This window comes from Chiloscyllium plagiosum, unplaced genomic scaffold (genome assembly GCF_037043375.1).
Source record: "Chiloscyllium plagiosum isolate Xiang-an unplaced genomic scaffold, Cpla_swu_hap1 HiC_scaffold_17, whole genome shotgun sequence".
Taxonomy (NCBI): domain Eukaryota; kingdom Metazoa; phylum Chordata; class Chondrichthyes; order Orectolobiformes; family Hemiscylliidae; genus Chiloscyllium; species Chiloscyllium plagiosum.
Window position 1 is genome coordinate 61,654,191 of NW_028270155.1, and position 19,544 is coordinate 61,673,734.

The window sequence follows — 19,544 nt, forward strand, 5'->3', positions numbered from 1 at the left end:
AGGGCGGTTTTTAATTTCCTTTCTGTCTCAGTCCGATGTCTCTGTGCAGTCCAGCCTTCTGCTGCTGGGATAGGGGGAATGTTCTCTGTAGCTGGTCTTGTTGGCCTGGAGGACTTGGTTGGTCACCCCCAGGGATATTTGATTCGAGAGGGCCCAGGTTAGCTGAGATTGTCCTGCTGGGTTACAGGCTCATCCCTCTTGGCTTGGACTTCAGTAGGTATTAGCATCAGAGGCAGGGAGGAGGTGAAGGGGCCAGACACCACTAGACTGTCCTGAGAAGCTGCGGGAGGTTTCATGTGGGACTCCTCCTCCTGTGGGTGTCTGCTGGCACCATCCTGTCTCCCTGAGAGGAAGAAGGATCTGGAATGAGGTTGAGGTCCCTCATCCCCCTTTGGCTTTGCCATTGATGTTGAGAGCCGATAGCTACACTGATGGAGTTCAGGCCTGTGTGTATAAGCAGCAGACACTTGGTGTGCAGGACCTGGGTTTCCAGCGCAGTCACCAGCCTGTCCATGGTGCCAGAGCTAGCGTCGTTGCGCTCATCCATCCTTGGATTCACCTTCCTGACTGCTGCAGACAAGCTTGTATACTGTTGCTGGGTGTTTCTCTGCATGTTGCTGATGTCCTTTAATCGCTGAGAACAGCGGGTCATATTCTGCCTGGTGTTGTGCTGGTGCCTGGTCTCCAGTTCTCTCCTGACCAGTGACCTGGGACATTTCTTCCTCGGCCAACTGTGGGACAGCACAATGATGTGCTCACCAGATTGTGCTCCTGTCTCTCATCTAGAAAGTGTACCCACTGAGATGAAAGTCTGAGCTGGTACAGGGTGCAGTGAAAGCCTTGCTGGTACATCCTCTGAGCACTCAGTCGCATCCTCTTCAGAGGTGGGGTTAGAACTGAGGCACTCCAGTGTGTGTCTCCTCTTTGTGGTGGTTTGCTGGGTCTCACAAGAGCCTGCATAAGAGAAGAAAGGGAACTAATTGTGTGAAAGGACTAAAGGTTGGTGCGTGTTGAGAACGTGTTTGCGCTGGCAATAACGAGAAAGCAGCACAGCACGGCCCAATCAAACTGGAGGGGAAGTGGTGGGAAAGTGGAAATGTCACTGGATGAGTAATGCTGAACCCCAGGCTGGTCTTCGGGGGACATGGTTTTCAATCACACCATGGCTGTTTGTCAGGTTTGCCAGGGAGATTGGAGGAGCTGAATGTTATTTAATGAAGAAAGCCTGGAGAAAACTACAAAAGAGGGTTTTGGTAGTTCTCTTCCAGGAATCTCAAAATGTTGGTGTGGATGTTCAGAAGGTAATCGGAAAGGCCAATGGAATGTTGCTCCTTATTTCAAAGGGAATGAAGTGTAAAAATAAGGAAGACTTGTTGAAATGAAACTGTGCACCTGCTGGAGCACACCAAGAAGACAGTGAACAGTTTGGTCCCCTACTCTAAGGAAAGATGTACTGGCATTGGAGGCAGTCCCGAAATGTTCACTGTGTGGGTCCCAAGGAAAAGGGGGTGCAGGAGCAGAGGGTCTTGGGTGTTTAGGCGCACAGATCATTGAAGGTGGTGGAACAAGTGGAGAAAGCAGTTGAAGCCCACAGTATTCTCACCTGTATTAGTCGGGGCATGGAGCACAAGAACAGGGAGGTGATGTTGAACTGTATAATACATTGGTTAGACCGCAAGTAGAGTATTGTTAGGAGATGTGGGCATATTATTGTAGAAAAGGATGTGAGTGCATTGGAGAGAATGCGGAAGTAATTTACAAGAATGAGTCCAGGAATGAGGAATGACAGTGATAAGGATAGATTGAAGAAGTTGACACTGTTCTCATTCGAGAGAGGATGGCTGAGAGGAGATTTGATAGAGGCTTTTGAAACCGAGTGGGCTGGATGGAGCCCACAAGGAGAAAGTGCTCCTGCTTGTGAAAGGGACAAGGACAAGAGGGCAGAGAGTTAAAGGGATGGGCAAACCAAACAGGGGTGATGTGAGAACAAACAAACACATTTCCACTGAGTGAAGAGTTCGAGTATGGAATGTACTGCCTGGAAATGTGGTGCAGGCAGGTTCAATTGATGTCTTCCACAGGGCATTGGCTGGTTATTTGGATAAAAATTATATGCAAGGTTATGGGGAGGAGGCAGGAGATTGGGATGAGGTAATGATGCTCGTTTGAAGAGGTGTGCAAGCACAATGGGCCAAATGGCCGCCTCCTGCTCCAATGTATTATGATCTTATTAAATTGTGGAACAGGCCCAAAGGCCTGATGGCCTGCTCCTACTCCATGTCCATCTGTTTATATGTGTCCCTGCCTGCTAGGCCACAATGTTTAGCAGGAACATCTGGAACCTCCACCAGACTGGGAAGGCTGAATAGGGCCCCAGTGAGAGCTGTATTAAAGCTTCAATTTTAAATGTTTGGATTTCCTTCAGCAGTCCAATACTTGATCTCAGCCTGAGCCCCTGGTTAGCCCCAATTCTACTCCTGTTAATGTGGGATTCCCCTCTAATCAGGGATAGATACAGCAGTTACACAATAGCATCCACTGAAGGGCTTAGACTTGGGAATTCTCACATTTGGAGTCTGCGGACTGACACTTTGTGATAATAATGATTGTGTTTTCGTCACCACTGAAGTAATTAAACATTTAAATGATACTTGGGTACTGATCAAGTACAGGGACATTCTGGAATGTTCCCTGATCTCCTTTCACTTGCTCAAAACCAATTACACTTCTCATTTTTCTGAGTTCTGATGACAGGTAGAGACATGACAATGTTTAACATTTCCATGTCGGAGATGAATCAATCTGTGAAATACTTATGATGTGGAACTTTAATGTAGGATAATCTGTTACAATATTTTTACCATATTTCTTTACAGGACATTTTTGCCTTTTTTCCAAGTGGTGACCCATTTACAATTACAACACAGAGTAACCTTTCCAATCATGTCAGTGTCACTACCCCAGTGACAGGCAGACCCTGTGAAACACCCCCGGTAAGACAGAATTACCCTTCAGTATCTCAATCCCATTATTTATAAACATCGATTTGATAGAAAAATATCTCACGTATGAATTTCCACTTTAGGAATCATCCACCAGCCTGTCCTCTTCAGCAGGTAAATGAACTTTATAATAAAACCTACTATTCAGTTTTGGGAATTGTGCTACAGTGATGGTTGTATTACTGCAGAACTTGCTGGATGGAAGCACAGTGGGAGAAAGACCACTGTAACAGCAGATTGTGGAAATATCTTGTTTGAATTTTCTTATAAAACACAGCCCCCATTTATCTCTCCACCCTGGAGGCTCTCTGCTTCTATTCCCGATGAAGAACTTTTGCCTGAAATGTCACTTTTCCTGTTCCCTGGATGCTGCCTGACCTGCTGTTCTTTTCCAGCACCACTCTAATCTAAACCACAGTTCCAATGATTTCAGCTTTATGGTGTCTCCATTGTTTTACTGCAAATGTAGAGCAACCTGCTGTTAGTTTCACAAGTCTTCAGAATAGCATTAAACATGAGATAATGATGGCAATGGTATTTTATATTCGGGATACTTCCCCTCAGGAGTCCACCAATCTCAGTAACTTGGTGTACCCTTCCCCCTAACCTGTCTCTCCCAGCGCACACCAGATCCTGTGGATTTTCACTCCTGCACTGCTCTGCATCAACCATCATTCCCCTCAGCTTTCACAGCAACCTTCAGCCAGAAGTGCTGAGTGGATGATCCATCTTGGCCTCCTCCAGTGGCCCCAGCATTACAGATACCAATCTTCAGCCAATTCAGTTCACTCCACATAATGTCAAGGAATGGCTGGAAATGCTGAATTCCGCAAAGGCTCTGGGCCCTGACAACATTCTGGCAATAGTACTGAAGACTTGTGTTCCAGAACTTGCTACATCCCTAGCTGAGCTGTTCCAGTCCAGTTACAAAACTGGGATCTACACAATAATGTGGAAATTTGCCCAGGCATGTCCTGCACATAAAAGGCAGGACAAATCCAATCACCGCCCATCAGTCTACTCTCGATCATCAGGAAAGTGATGGAAGGTGTCCATCAACAGTGCTACCCAGCAGCATCTGCTCAGTAATAACCTGCTCAGTGACGCCCAGTTTAGGTTCCACGAGGCCACTCAGCTCCTGACCTCATTACAGCATTGGCTCCAAAATGGACAAAAGAACTGAATTCCAATGGTGAGGTGAGAGTGACAGTCCTTGACATCAAGGCTGCATTCAACCAAGTGTGGCATCAAGGAATCCTAGCAAAACTGGAATTAGTGGGCATCAGGGGGCAAAATCTTTGGTATTTAGAGTCATCGCTTAACACATAGGAAGATGCTCATGGTTGTTGGAGGTCAGTCATCTTAGCTCCAGGACATCTCTGCACACGTTCCTCAGAGCAGTGTCCTAGGCCCAAACATCTTCAGCTGCTCCATCAATGATCTTCCCTCCATCACCAAGTCAGAAGTGGGGGTGTTTGCCAATGATTGCTCAATGTTCAGCACCATTCATGACTCCTCAGACACTGAAGCAGCCCAAGTTCAAATGCAACAAGATCTGGACAATATCCAGGCTTGGACTGACAAGTTGCAAGTCACGCAAATGCGAGGATGTGACCATCACCAAGAAGACACAATCTAACCCCCACCCCTTAACATTCACTCCTTGATGTTCCCATCACTGAATCCTCTGCAAAGCCTGTCCACCACCTGCAAGGCACAAATCAGGAGTGTGATCGAATATTCCCCACTTACCTGGATGAGTGCAGCCCCAAAGATGCTCAACAAGCTTGACACCATCCAGAACAAAGCAGCCCCCTTACTCCGCACTAAATCTAAGAGCATCCACTCCCTCCATCACTGATGCTCAGTAGCAGCAGTGTGAACTATCTACAAGATGCACTGCAGAAATTCATCAAGGATCCTCAGTCAGCACCTTCCAAACCCACAACCACTTCCATCTAGAAGGACAAGGGCAGCACAGACATGGGAACACCACCACCTGCATATTTCCCACCAAGCCACTCACCATCGTGACTTGGAAATATATCACCATTCCTTCACCATCGCTGGGTCAAAATCCTGGAATTCCCTCCCTAATGGCATTGGGGGTCAACCCACAGCAGGTGGACTGGTTCAAGAAGGCAGCTCAGCCCCACCTTCTCAAGGGCAGCTGGGGACGGGCAATAAATGCCAGCCAGCCAGCGACGCCCATATCCCACAAATGAATAAATAAATAAAGAGCCCTTTCTTACATTACCGACGGGTTTATGACTAAACACCCTCTCCTCCTTTCAAAGAAACATCTGAACAAAGGTTTCCAATTCCCCAATTCTAGTTGCGAGTTTTGGGGAGTTTCTTGTTATTTCCTGTATTACTCCTGTTAAAGGTCAAACCATTTTACTTGCTTATATTTTGTCTCCTTCATATTCTGTCATCGTGCAGGTAACATTCCCACTCCCCAGAATTTGGATCCCAACCAAATGTGCCGTGACATGATGCAGCAACTGCTTTCCAGGGAGAAAAACATGAACAACTCTGATTCAGTGAACAAATTCCTAGTGCAATGTGATGGTGTCGTTCCTGACAGGTAGGTATCAGTGCTCATAAAATGTGATGTTCATCTGCGAACAGAATCTGTGGGATTGATTGGCCACACTGTGGTTAGCACTGCTGCCTCCCAGCACCAGTTATCTCAGTTCAATTCCAGCCTTGGCTGACTGTCTGGTTGGTGCAGACTCAATGGGCCATGTGGCACTGCAGGAGATCTGTGATTTTCAACTTGTTGCTAATCAGCTTCTATTATAGACACCGTCTAATTTTCACCTCCAATTAATGTACAATTCCAAATTAAGTCCTGTGATTAAATTAAACATCTACGAGCAAACGTTCATGTGAATGTTGCGTGGGGGTCAGGTGATTACCGTTTGTCACGTGTTGGGTATTTCTCTTCTTTCCCTATGTTCCTGATTCAGACTCTGGTTCAGGATAATTTCCACCCATCGAGGTCAGGTTCCATGTTGGCGGTGGTTAGCAGGTCTGTTAACATTGCTGATGGAATGGGGGCATTTGCAATGTCACAAGAAGATGGAAGAATTTCTTTACATGTTCACCTTTTTTACGCTCCCATTTTGTCTGTTTAACGCTCCCTGATTGATCGCACTAACCCGTGATTAAAATGGTTAGTGCCTGATACACATGCCCAGTCCCTGGGAATGCTGGCTGCCAGACTCTGAGCACCCCCAGGGCTCACAGTATGAGAAATATATCTTGCTTAATCTCATCATTTACTTAATAATCCACGGTATGTTTTCCTGGATTAATTAAAGCACTTTACAGCATTTCCCCTGGAAAATCCTACATGTGTCATCAACAAGGTCCCTCTGGTTATGAGCTTGTGGGGGTGACCCCTTTACTTTTTATTGTGGAGCCACGTACATGTTGCTCACTGCACAGATGTTGCCAGGCTGAATATTTCCAGCACTTTCTGCTTTTATTAAATTGCGTTTCTGTTGTAGTACAACACTGGAGAGAATACTCGCAGAGATAGAAATTGAAGGAGGAAATCAATCCTTCTCAACGCCAAATTACTTTGCTCACATTCAAAGAATAAAAGCTGAAAAGTTCCCAGGACTTCACTTTCCTCCATCAGATTTGGTGAGTGTTGTGGTTAGCTGGGCATTGTAAGCAATGACTATCATGTGTTGGAAACTAACACCATTTTTAGAGAAAATGTTGGGAGAGGGCTTGAGAATCTTTCAGTGTAGTTATTTTAAACTGAATTTAACCCCTCCTGTGAATTCACATTGATACTGTATTCTAGACTTATTTAATTCCATTCAATGTTTGTGAACTACCTCAGGGTCATACTTAATCCGATCCTGAGCCTCTCCAAAGGTGCTCTTGAGTTTGGCATCAGGAGATACATCACAATTGTTCATAATTTTTATTATTCACTTAGAGTTTGGATTTGAAAAACATTGTAAATTTATGGATGAAACCAATAAAAACGGAGATTACCACAAATGATCAGAAATCTAATAATTGCAGAATGGGCATAAAGTTTACAAACAAATATCAATACGTATAAACATGTGATACACATTTTGGTTTGAAAGATAAAGACATCATCTCTTACTTGAAAAACAAGAATTTAATTTGAGTCCAGTAACAAAAGGATCTCAGCAGCAGTACACAGATAATTAGGGTGGCATGGTGGTTTGATGGATAGTACTGCTACCTCACAGCGCCATGGGCTTGGATTCGATCCCACCTTTGGGTGGCTGTCAGTGTAGGGTTTGCAGATTCTCCCCGTGTCTATGTGGGTTTCCCTCAGGTGCTCAGGTTTCCTCCCACAGTCCAAAGATGTGCAGGTTGTGAGGATTGACCGTGATAGTGTCCTGGGGTGTACAGGCCAGGTGGGTTAGCCATGGGAAATGTCGGTGTGTGGGTCTGGGTGAGATGCTCATTGGACGGTCAGTGTGAACTTGATGGGCCAAATGGCCTGCTCCCACAATGTAGGGATTCTATAAAAATGCAGGTTTTTAAGTTCAGAATAAAAGAATCATCGTGCTGAGTTCACATCGAGATGAATAGACTGAAAAGGAAGGAAATTATGTAAAACTTATCTCAAATCTTGGTTAGATCACTCTTGGAGTCCTGTTTACTCCTAGAGAATGTGGAACTCACTACCAGGGGGAGGAATTGTGGTGAACTGCGGGGATGGATTGAAGGGGAGGTGAAGTACTGTACGTCCATGTGGGAGAAGGGAATACAGCAAAGCTTTCCAAAGTGGGTTCGCAAATGCTCTGACAGAATGATGCAGCTTTACATTCTTCCATTTCCTCAATCTGTGGGTGTGGCCTTAATGAGGCGTGGCTCCTGCAGCACTGACGTTGGCCAACCTTACACACTGTTTGAAAACCATGAGATTTCCTCAAACCTCTCTGACCCATACGTCTTGTTCTTACAGTCCCACATGCCTCCATTCTTCAACATTCCCCCCTTCTTTTAAAAGTCTTTGCCCATCCCCTGCTCTATCGGTCTTCCCCAGCTCCACTGGCCCTGACATCTCCCATTCTCACTGAATGGCCACAACAACTTTTCAGCCTTGTACAGGTGCCCTGGGTGGGAAAGGTTCAGAACCCTGGAACACAGGGTAAGTCTATTAGAGTTAGATATGGAAATCCCCGAATCCCCTTTCGGGAATAAAATCTGCTGTGTTTACCTGGTCTGCACTACATGTGACTCATGTACAGGGCCGTGGTGAGGCCATACTGAGAATATTGTTGCAGTTTTGAGGAAGGGGACACTTGCTCTCGAGGGAGTGCAGTGAAGGTTTACCAGAATGATTGCAGGGATGGCGGGACTGACACATGAGGAGAGATTGACGAGGATAGGATGGTTTTTGCTGGAGTTCAGATGAGTGAGTGGGGAATCTCATACAGATTTATAAAATTCTAACAGCACTAGACAGGATAGATGCAGGAAGATGTTTCTGATGGTGGGTGTGTCCAGAACAGGGATCACAGTCTGACGATTCAGGGTAGACCATTTAGGATGGAGATGAGGAGACATTTCTTCACCCAGACAGTGGTGAGCCTGTGGAATTCACTACCACAGGAAGTGGTTGATGACAAAATGTTGAATGTATTCAAGAGGTGGTGAGATATAGTACTTGGGGTGAATGGGGTCAAAGGTAATGGGGAGAAAGCAGGATTAGGCTATTGAGTTGGACAATCAGCCATGATGGTGATGAAGGGCAGAGCAGACTCAAAGGGCAAAATGGCCTCCTCTTGCTTCTATCTTCATTGTTAGCTGCCCTCTGAAACAGCCTGGCAATCCTCGAAGACACAAAACCATCTGTCCATGACAGTATTGATGAGGGTGACCACTGCAGAGTCCCAAGTACCAATTCGTACCTCACACTGAAAGTACCTTCTTTGGTGACAAGGTGAAAGGCAGCAGTGACTGAATAATAAGAGAGACGATGGTACAAGGCAAAAGAAGATGAGAGTGAAACAAACAAAGAAACAAAAGATGAGTCTCGACCAGGAGTACAGATGGGAAATGGCAGAATCCTCACCAACAGCTGCTGTGTGAAAAGACAGGGAGAGTCCTTTTGCCTGGCCCCATCACAGATCTTCCCATTCTCCTGCCCGTGTTGCTTAAAACCTGTTGTATTTCTGACTTTGTTTAGAATTCTGACAAAAGGTTTCCAACCTAAAATGTAACTCCACTTCTCTCTCCACAGATGCTGCCTGACCTGTTGTGTATTTCCAGCATTTCCTCTTATTACTTTTGATTTCCAGCATCCAGATTTGTTTGCTTTGTACTGTATCCCAGGTAGATCTCCATCCGAACCTAATGGATTGCTGCAGTTATTGTTACAACTCTCAGCAGGACACTGGCAGACAACTAACAGCTTACTTTAATATGGTCGCTCCTATCAGTGAATAACCCAGAGAGGAAGTGACTGTATTTACAGGGGAAGGGAAGCTGATTCTCAAGGAAGAAGCCAGTTACCTCCCAGAATTCCATAAGGCCATAAGAAATGGGAACAGGAGGAGGCTGTTTGGCCCCTCGAGGCTCCTCTGCCATCCAATAGAATACCAGCTGAGCCGACATTCCCCATGGCCACTTTCCACATAATCCCTGACGCCCCCACTGATCCAAGAATCTAACTATCTCAGCCTTCAATATACCCAAGGATTCTGTCCCCCAGCTCTCTGTGGCAAGGAGTTCCAAAGATTCTTAACCCTCTGAGAGAAGACATTTCTCCTCATCTCTGTCTTAAATTGGCTGCCCTTTATTCTGAGACTATGCTTGCTGGTCCTAGACTCTCCCACGAGGTGAAATACTCTCTCAGCATTTACACTGTCAAGCCCCTAAAGTGTATTCTAGTGACCCTTCTCTGAACTGCCTCAGATTACATCGGAATGTAATCTTTCCTTAAATAAGGGGACCAAAATACTACAGATGTGGTCTCACCAGCACCTTGTTCAGTTGCAGTGAGACTTCCCTCCTCTTATATTCCAACTCCATTGAAATCAGGGCCAACATTGTATTAGACTTCCTGATTACCTGCTGCACCTGTGAGTGGGTTTGTTGTGTTTTGTGCACAAGTTTCCCCAAGTCCCCTTGTGTTGCAGCTTTCTGCAGGGTTTCTCCATTTAAATGATACTGTTTTGGTTTCCCTTCCAAAATGGACAGCTTTGCATTTTCTCACATTATGCTCCATTTACCAACTTTGTGTCCACTCACTGAACCGATCAGTGTTTCTGTATAAACTGTTGATCTCCCTCTGACAGGCTGCCTTTCCACCTATTTTCCTTCAGCATATTGTTCCTGATATTTCAGAGTACAGACTGTGATAAAGGCTCCCAATATGCTATTATCAGGGATCTTGGACTCTCAAGGTAAATGGATTTTCAGTTCTCTGAAAAATTTCCTGTGAAGCATTGGATCAAAACTACCTTTCCATGAAATGATGTGCTTAAGGTGAACATCCAAGCATGTCACCTGATGGAAAGACTGTTGGACAATGTTTCTTTGTTTCTTTTTCCCCCCGTTGGATGTGGGTGTCACTGACCGGGTCAGCATTTATTGCCCATCCCGAGTTGCCCATGAAAAGGTGGTGGTGAGATGCCTTCTTGAACTGCTGCAGTCCATGTGTTGGAGGTAGACCCACAATGGTATTGGGAGGGAGCTCCAGGATTTTGACCCAGTGAGAATGAGGTAATGGTGAAATACTTCCAAGTTGGAAAGGTGAGCCACTTGGAGTGTTTGCCAATTTAAGATTCATGACAGACTGAGAGACCGTTGGAGAGAGGGTAGGGAGAGGTTTGAAAGAAAAGAATACATACCAGTAAAAGAGCAGTTTAATTTTGACAGTCCCCAGACCATCAGAGCGAACAAGATATCATAAGCTGTTTCAGCAGTACAGGTAGACAGAGCAGAAAAAAACCCTTAGCATTTCTTAGTCTGTCAGTGTCTGGGTATCTCAGAAAAGGCAGTAATGGGGAGAAAAGATCACAGGTGAATGTGTAAATGTCACCCTGGTGAGCTTGTCAGTTGAGTAAGAAATTGACCGGAGCGACAGTTCACAGGGGGTTAAGTGTGTGTGAGAGATACTGTCGTGGAAATGGGTTCATGGGTCTTTTTGCTGTTTATGATTGAATACTTCCATAACGTCTCAATGATATCATGCTGTTGGTTATTCCAGTTTGTATGCTAAACTTCTGCTCTCAGTTAAAAGAATATGAGAAACCTCTTATGAATATGTTCAGTGACTGATCACCATGGCACCCAAACTGGAAAAATAAACTTTACAGTCAATCAAGTCAGGTTTCCCTCTGGAATCTAACTGGTTCAGTATTATCACCAGCTGGGCTCATGATAAACAATTGATTTACCTTGTTTCATTCAAACAGATCCAGCAGCAAAATGCCTCAAGCTTAGCCCGAAAGGTTGAAATTGAATTGCCTCCAACTCTTCTGGACCAGGTTAAGGAGCAGCCAAATGTTCAGATCTCGAGAGTCATTTTTGTTATCGATGGAAATACAAACCTTTTCCAGGTAACGTCGTCAGAATCAACATTGAAGTATAATGCAAGTTAATTCATTTGGAAAATAACAATACGATAATATTATATCAAGTAATCGCTACATTTATGAAGTTAACAACGTGAAATGTAGTGCTGTGCCTCGGAGTGGGATGCAAGAAAGGACAGCACGTTTATGCTCATACACGCTGCTTCATACTCTCATGGTCAACATTTTCCAACAAGAGAGAGAGAAATGTCCCAGTGATTGTATTGTACCGTGTCGTGTGATGGGGCTGCTATACCGAGTAGCTGGAGTTTTGTGGAAGCAGCAGGAACTGGGTGAAGGTCTGGCCTCACTGGGTTCTGCATGAGCACAAGGTGCAGTATCTGGATGTTTGGTCTGAGTCCCAGTCCCCAGGGACTGCTGGGTGATATGGCTGTGGTGCATTGAGCAGCGTGTGGTGAGAATGGTGTAGTTTGGGGGAAATGTCCTTTTGAAGATACATTCACTGACCTCGACCACCTGTGTAAGCTCACTGACATACTTGTGGCACTGCTTCAGACACAAGACCCACACTTGAAAACAGGAGAGAACACAGCTTCAGCACTCACTCTGTCACTCAAAGGAAAAGCTACCAAATTACATGAATCATTTAGACTGCGACTTAACTGTATTTTGCCTCTTGTACGGGGGGCTTGTGTTCCTGTACGAACATCGCATTTGACCCTTCAATTTACAAAACTCGTCAAGTAGCTTTTAGTTCTGGGCTGTATTGAGGTTATAGCAGGAGAACACTGGGTTTGAGACCATAAACTGCTCAGAAGCTCAGTGATGTCAACCCTAGCTATGCATCTCATTAATTTTGTACATTTCGACTAAGTCTCCCCTCAGCTTCTGCACTCCGACTAGTTTTACCCACTCTCCTTATAGCTCATACCCTCTCATCCAGGCAGCATCCTTGTAAACTCTTCTTTCTGAAGCCTCCAATCCTTCCTTTGGACTGACGACCAGAAATGAACACAAAATCCTACGTGTGACCTAATCAATGTCTTACATAGCTGCATCATGACCTCCTGACTCTTGAACACAATTCTCCAAACAATTTTCTTAAATAAAGGCACAACATTAGTCCTCTGGCAACTCACCTGTGGTGACAGATGAGTCAAATATTTCTGAATGGGCTCCACAATTTCTTCCATCACTTCCCACAGCATTCTGGGATACACTTGATCAGGTCCTGGAGATTTGTTTAACGTTATGTTTTCTCAGACATTCAACACTTCCTCTTCTGCAATGTGAACTGTTTTCAACGCATTTATATTTATTTACCCAGAGTTCCCTAGCCACCATCTTTTTTCTCCGCAGTAAAAAATTGACACGAAGTATTTATTTTGCATCTCTCCCATCTCCTAACACAGAGAGAAACTCATTGATCTGTAAGGGACCCGATTCTCCCTTGAGCTCCTCTTTTACTGTTCATGTTTTTAGATCTGACCTCCTGATCTCCCTCTTCAGAATGCTCCTACCCTCTTTATACTCTTCATAAGAATCATTTGATCCCAGTTGTCTACATCTCACGTATAATGCTTTTGTATTCTTGACGAGAACCCCAATCCCTTCATCCATCCATTGTTCTCTCAAAGGGTCATGAATCTATGGGATTCTCTATTCCAGAATGCAGTGGACATGGGAGACTGAATACATTTGAGGAGGAGAGAAACAGATGTTTAATTAATACTGGGTTAGAGGGTTATGGGGAGAGGGCAGGATAGTGGAGTTGAGGCAGAGATTAAATCAGCAATGATCAGTTGAACGGCAAAATAGGCTTGAGGGGCTGAGTTACCTACTCCTGCTCCTAGTTAATAGGTTTACTGTTTATTACTAGTGTTTTGTCTGCTTCCTCTTGTGTGAAAATGGACACAAAGCACTCAGTATATTGATCCATCATTAGCTTGGTGTTTCTTCCAGAATACCAGTCTCCAGCAAATAAAAAAAAACAAAGGAACCAACAGGAACAAGACTTTCAGTTTTTGTTTATTTCATCTTTTGCATCACTTTGACTTTTCAAACATTAGTTGTCCTTATATTCTCCATTTTCATTCAGTAATTTTCTACTCTGGCCAGTTCATACTGCCCAATTCTCCCAATCTCTCATATCCCGGGAAGTACTCTGTAATTGTAAAAGAATTGGGCAGTGTGGGTTGGAACAGCTTTCACGAGCTGGGAAAATAGCTGACATTGGGAGACCTGGAGTAAATACTGAAATGGAAGTGAAGGTGCTACAAACATCGGAAAATCCATGGATTGCAAAACCATTTCCAGTTTTAACTTGATGTCAGGTAAACTGGAACATCGGCAGTCACAGACAAAGTGTTCCTTTCCAGGGCAGAGATCAGGAGATTACTTCCATCCACACCACATGAACTTTTCTATTTCCAATATTCAGCGCCCCGGATGAACAGCCTCTCATTACAGGAAGAGATTCTTACTTCAAATGTCGGATCATAAACAATGTGTTCAAAGTTGTAAAGAACAAAAGAGGATTCAGTTTTAATCAGCCTTTTGGAATGTTTTTTAGATTACTTACAGTGTGGAAACAGGCCCTTCGGCCCAACAAGTCCATACTGACCCACTGAAGCACACCCACCCAGACCCATTTCCCTATATTTACCGCTGACACCTAACACTATGGGCAATTTAGCACGGCCAATTCACCTGGCCTGCACGTTTTTTGACTGTGGGAGGAAACCGGAGCACCCGGAGGAAACCCACGCAGACACGGTGAGAATGTGCAAACTCCACACAGTCAGTCGCCTGAGGCGGGAATTGAACCCGGGTCTCAGGCGCTGTGAGGCAGCAGTGCTAACCACTGTGCCACCGTGCTGCCCATATGTTGGTGAGGACATTCTGACCAATGAATCCAAACATGTTTCTGCAAATCTAAGCTGCCTCTGTCTTGTTTGGGTGGGCAGTTTCATGCTGGCTGCACACTCATACCGTTCAGAAATGCTTCTTATTTTGCCTCACTTACTGAAATACCAATAAGGCCAAGTCTCTGCAAAAAGGTTTGTATATACGAATTTATTGAAATGTAATCCTGTTTAAAATACACAGTCCCATCTGTAAAAAGTATCCACACTCCTCAAGGATACATTACTCTTGCTGTCCTTTGTCTCCAGAGTGACAATAACAGCACTGTGTTAAACAATCTAGTAAGTGGAATCAAAGTGGTCAATGTCACCATTGAAAACCTCACCGACCCAGTGACCATTGTCTTCCAGAACACAACCTTGCCGGTAAGGGAAAACACAAACACTCATTCATTCATCGCTGTGCAACTGAACAAATAAATTATTTAAGTAAATGAGAGCCCTTTATGATGTAAATCAATTCCATTTTAGACTAACTCAAGTGGAAAATGTGTCTTTTGGGATTTCAGAAAAGGTGAGTTAACATTTGATAAAACAAACTTTGTTAGCTCTAGAATTGAGGAGTAATGGCTCACCTCTGATTTTCTAACTTTTCATTGTAGGGAGCACAAGTCATGGCATCTGGAGTGAGTCTGGCTGTACGACCGAAAGTCAGCTTCACTACATCACCTGCAAGTGCACCCACTTGACCTCTTTCGCTGTGTTACTGGTACGAATGATCCAATCAAATACTGTGTTTTATTCTGGATGGATTGCAGTAGGAACAATAAGTCTCGCTGTGATCAATCTGTCCTCTCATTGTGGTTTGAATACAATTTCATTGTGGAATGAAAGGGAAGCAGAGAGACATAGATCATTGAAAGCACAGATGGGGACCATTCTGTCCATCATGTCTGTGCATACTGAGAGGGATCTATCCAAAATCAATCCCACTTTCCAGTAGCAGCTCTGTAAATTACAACAATTTACATACATATCCAATTTTCATTTTTGAACATAATTAGGGTTTGACTCCATTACACTTTTCGGTTGCGAGTTCCAGATCCCTATCTTCTCCTCAACTGCCCTCTATTCATCCACAAATTAATCTAAATTTCTACCCAATGGTTAATGATCTCTCTGCCAAGGGAAACAGGCTCACTCTGCCTCAAGCGCCTATTGCATGTCCATCTCAATTAAATTTCTCCTCAACCTTCCCTGTTCCAAAAAAGCCTGGTCTCTCCAATCTGTCCTTGTGATCTTTATTCCTGGTGATATCTTTGTCAATCTCTGTGTACATTTTCTCTGTGATCAAATCCTTCCAGTAACCCTGTAAATGGTGTAGTGTGCAGGACTCCACCAGTGGCTGACCTAGATTGAGCTGAAGCTCTCTGCTGCTATATTTTACCCCTTGGTTAATCAACAATCCCATTGGCCTTCTTTGCAGCTGATCGACCTAATTTGTAACCTCAGGGAACATGTGCTCCACAGTCTCTCTATTCCTTCACACCGCTCAGTATTCCACCATTTATCGTTTCTTCCCTCACGCATTTGCCCCCTTCCAATTCCCTACTTACATTTCTCTCCATCGCGTTTTCTCCCAGCTCAGTGGTAATCTCTCTGATGCCTGAAGCTTTCTTCCTCACTATCCATTTTTATAACATCTGCAAACTGAATCCTGTCCCTACATCATTGATACCTGCCAAGTAAAGTAAGGGACAGAGCCTTCCACAACCCCACTGAAACAGCCTCCCAATCACAAAAGCAGTGTTGCCCATTGCCCTTTGCTTCCTATCATTGAACAGCTCAGATTCAATTTGTCCCGTGCTCTTGGATCCTGTGGGTTCTTGCTTTTCTGCCCAGTCTCCCATATCATTCTTTCCCCTTAGAGTGGTCCCTTGCTGCTCAGTGACATCGCTGACCCAGATAACAGGGAGGCAACATACCATCCTGGTGTCTGTGGCTACAGTAATGTATGTTTATTCCCTTAAGTAGTGGTTGCACTTCCACTGTCATCATTCGGAATTTTATCGGTGTTTCCCTAAACAGAGTCACCAAGCTGCTCACAGTTTGGCATTGCCATCACCAGTTCACAAACCCACCTCCAATCAAAGAGAAAGATGCATTGGGACTCCTACCTGGTTCTCTTTAGGCAGTCATTCATTCCCTCTCTGCTCGGGGATTATTAAGCTGCAGCATGTCAGCTCCTGCTCACGCTCAGAAGCTCAAGCTGCTCCAGACGGTGATAATTCCTGTGTACGTGATTGTCCAGCACAAGAGGGCTCCTGTGGTACAGTGGGTAGTGTCCCTACCCCTGAGGCAGGAGGCTTGGGTTCAAGTCCTCCCTGCTCCAGAGGAGTGACATCACAATTCTGAACAGGTTCATTAGAAAGTACCTTGTCCAACACGAGAAGCATCCTGGACTGCCACGTGCTACAGGGTGTGTACTCAACACAACTGAGGCGCCCCACCATGTCCTTTCTCATTGCACAGTGTATAAACTTACCAGAAAGACAGAGGGTTGTGCCTTATTTAAAAAATAGTCCCAGCTGCTTGGGATCTGCTCCTCCCCTTGTGCTGATGTCACACTATTCTTTTATATTCCCACTGCTCCCATTCCCTTCCCTCCAGGCTTTCCATTTCAACTTCATTTGTTTCGACCTGATTTCTTGATCACAATGAAGTTATCAGTAACTGAACTGAAACATTTCCCTGTGAATCGCTGATCTGCCTTGCTCTGTGATGCCACTTTGTTATTTGTTTCATGCTGTGTCCTTCAGCTCCCTTTGCTGTTACTCTGCTACACTGCTATTGAAATCACTGCAATTACTCCTGTGACCCACCTCACTCACCTGACTCTCTCCATCCTTGTGGGATCAGACATTGTCATTGATGAGCCGAGGAAAGAGGCAAGTTGGCAATAGTCAAGGTCGAGGCATTTCAAGCTCAAATGATCCAAGGGCAGGCTGTTTTCTCCCAGAACCCCTTGCCAACCCAGCGGCAAAAATAAAACACAGCACAAATTTTGATGTCTGCAAATGCATCAGGCAAGAGAGAATCCCAAAGCAAAGTCTAGATGCCCAGTGCACATTTCTCTCACACATAACAGGCCACTGTGAGCTATCATTTTTCCGACAGTCCAACATGTCATGATCATTGATGCAGATGAGATTGGAAATGTGTCATCCATTACACAGCAGACCCAATTGTTGGAGTTGTTTGTCACCTTTGCAGAAATCGTGGTTTCTGAGGGTTCGTTTTGAATTGCTACATGTCCATTTTGGTTTGACTGTCTCTTTCTCCAGTGTATGAAATGTCCTTAATTTCGGCGGCATTTGATGTAGATTTAACAGAATAGAACAGAGACAATTAATTAAAAAGGACTTCCACAATCCTGGTTTCTAATACTCCGCTGTTTTGTCCAGCTGCTCCATTTTGATTGACAGATATTTCTCTGATCCTTTAGACCTCGGTTTCTTCTGCACATTGAATGGGAGCTGGGTGGGAGCTGGAGTTTTAAGGAACATTCAGAATAGTTGGTTGAGGCTGAACTGCCTCAATTCTGATGTGAAAAGAAAACAGGGTCATCCACTGGCAACGAAGCTGGTTTGACAGACTCTGCAAGATGGCACAATCCACATACATCTCCACCTGCTCACAGCCATGGGACACTGTCTTCTGGGAGCTAAAGGCAGCGTGGATTACAAGGGCACCTGCAACCACTGTGCAGTTGAAGGCTGGTACAGCCAGTATTGGAAATTTCCCTCTGCACCAGTGAGGCATGTTGTACTGGAGACTGGACTTCTTTAGTCTTGTCCATATTTCATGTTTCCTTTCGTTTTCCTTTTTCCTGTTGTTTCTTCAACCTCTCCTCTTTCAGCCTTGAGTTAAGGTATGAATTGGTGGAAGTGCCTTTAGAACATTTCTAACGGCTTTCAGGATTTTTGTGATCAGCCCTTAAATATGGTGGACCTGTGGCTAGATCCCTGATGGTGCTTTGATGTAATAACATTTAGAATTTTCTTTCTCAAAGGATTATCACAGTGACGATGCCTCAGATGTTACTTCATCGACACGGTCTGTTGCATTGATTATTGTTGGCACTTTTATCATTTTCATAGTGATTACAGTTCACTGCTATGAGACAATCAGGTAAGAAAATCTGCTCTCAAGGCTGTCATTCTCCTTTTGAAGTGTATTTCTGCTGCAAATCCATTCTGTTTCACATTTACATGTTGTTCGTTCAGAATTGTTATTTCTTTCAATCAATTACAGGCTACATGCACATACGCTAATACAAACTGATTGGATCAAGTGACCAGATTCCACATTTTACTTTGAATTTCATGCATGCTTGGATTATTTGAATTTCTTCACAAAACGAACAGTATAAGAAATCCCAAACGCAAAGCAATAATCAGCTATTAATAAACCTTTGACTAGGAGAAGGGACAATGTTGAATCAAATGTTGCTGTCTTGAATTGCCAACAACTCCTGAATGTCACTGTGACCATTCCAATGTGATGGTCCATGTTGCAAAACTTGCAATCCCAGCCTGAAATTCTTTGTATTCTTTGATGTGGGCAGATGAAAAACTGCAGGCTGGGTAGGAGTAATTAGAATATGGATTCACAGCGTGTATGAGGGGAAAATCCATACAGGATGTTCGCACCTGCACACTGAAAGAATCTAAAACATTAATCTTTAGGTTTATTTATCAAATTGTTCATTTATTCATGAAAGCTCCTCTCATGGACTTGTCTTCCGAGTCTTAGCTTTTCGTAGGAGCTGATGCTTGACTTTACCCCCCTCCTGGGAGGGACTTCAATCAGTTCACCCGTGGCCAATAGTACTGACTATTTTGAATTTTTGATGATGTGTCAAGTGAAATGTTGCCTTTGTTAAAGTGTTTTTAGTTTGAAATTGTGGAAAATCAGTGGTTGTAGTTTCAAGTTTCATTCTGGAGACTTGAGCACCTGATCGAGGCTGGTACCTCAGTGAAGTGTAAATGAAGTGCTGCAGTGGCAGAGGGGCTGTCTTTCAGATGAAGCATTAAATCAAAGGCCTCGCTGCCCTCTCAGGTGGATGG

The 19,544-nt window shown here is 44.3% G+C and overlaps 1 protein-coding gene across 1 annotated transcript in view; it reads left to right on the top strand.

Moving 5' to 3' along the window:
* LOC148147368 (uncharacterized) overlaps nt 1–19,544 on the top strand; it is a 104,085-nt gene that overhangs the window by 78,664 nt on the left and 5,877 nt on the right. The window contains 9 exon segments of the mRNA XM_087995594.1: nt 2,877–2,993; nt 3,086–3,116; nt 5,445–5,589; nt 6,518–6,656; nt 11,432–11,575; nt 14,725–14,841; nt 14,947–14,989; nt 15,078–15,184; nt 18,488–18,606. Coding sequence (XP_087851720.1) covers nt 2,877–2,993; nt 3,086–3,116; nt 5,445–5,589; nt 6,518–6,656; nt 11,432–11,575; nt 14,725–14,841; nt 14,947–14,989; nt 15,078–15,184; nt 18,488–18,606 — 962 coding nt within the window.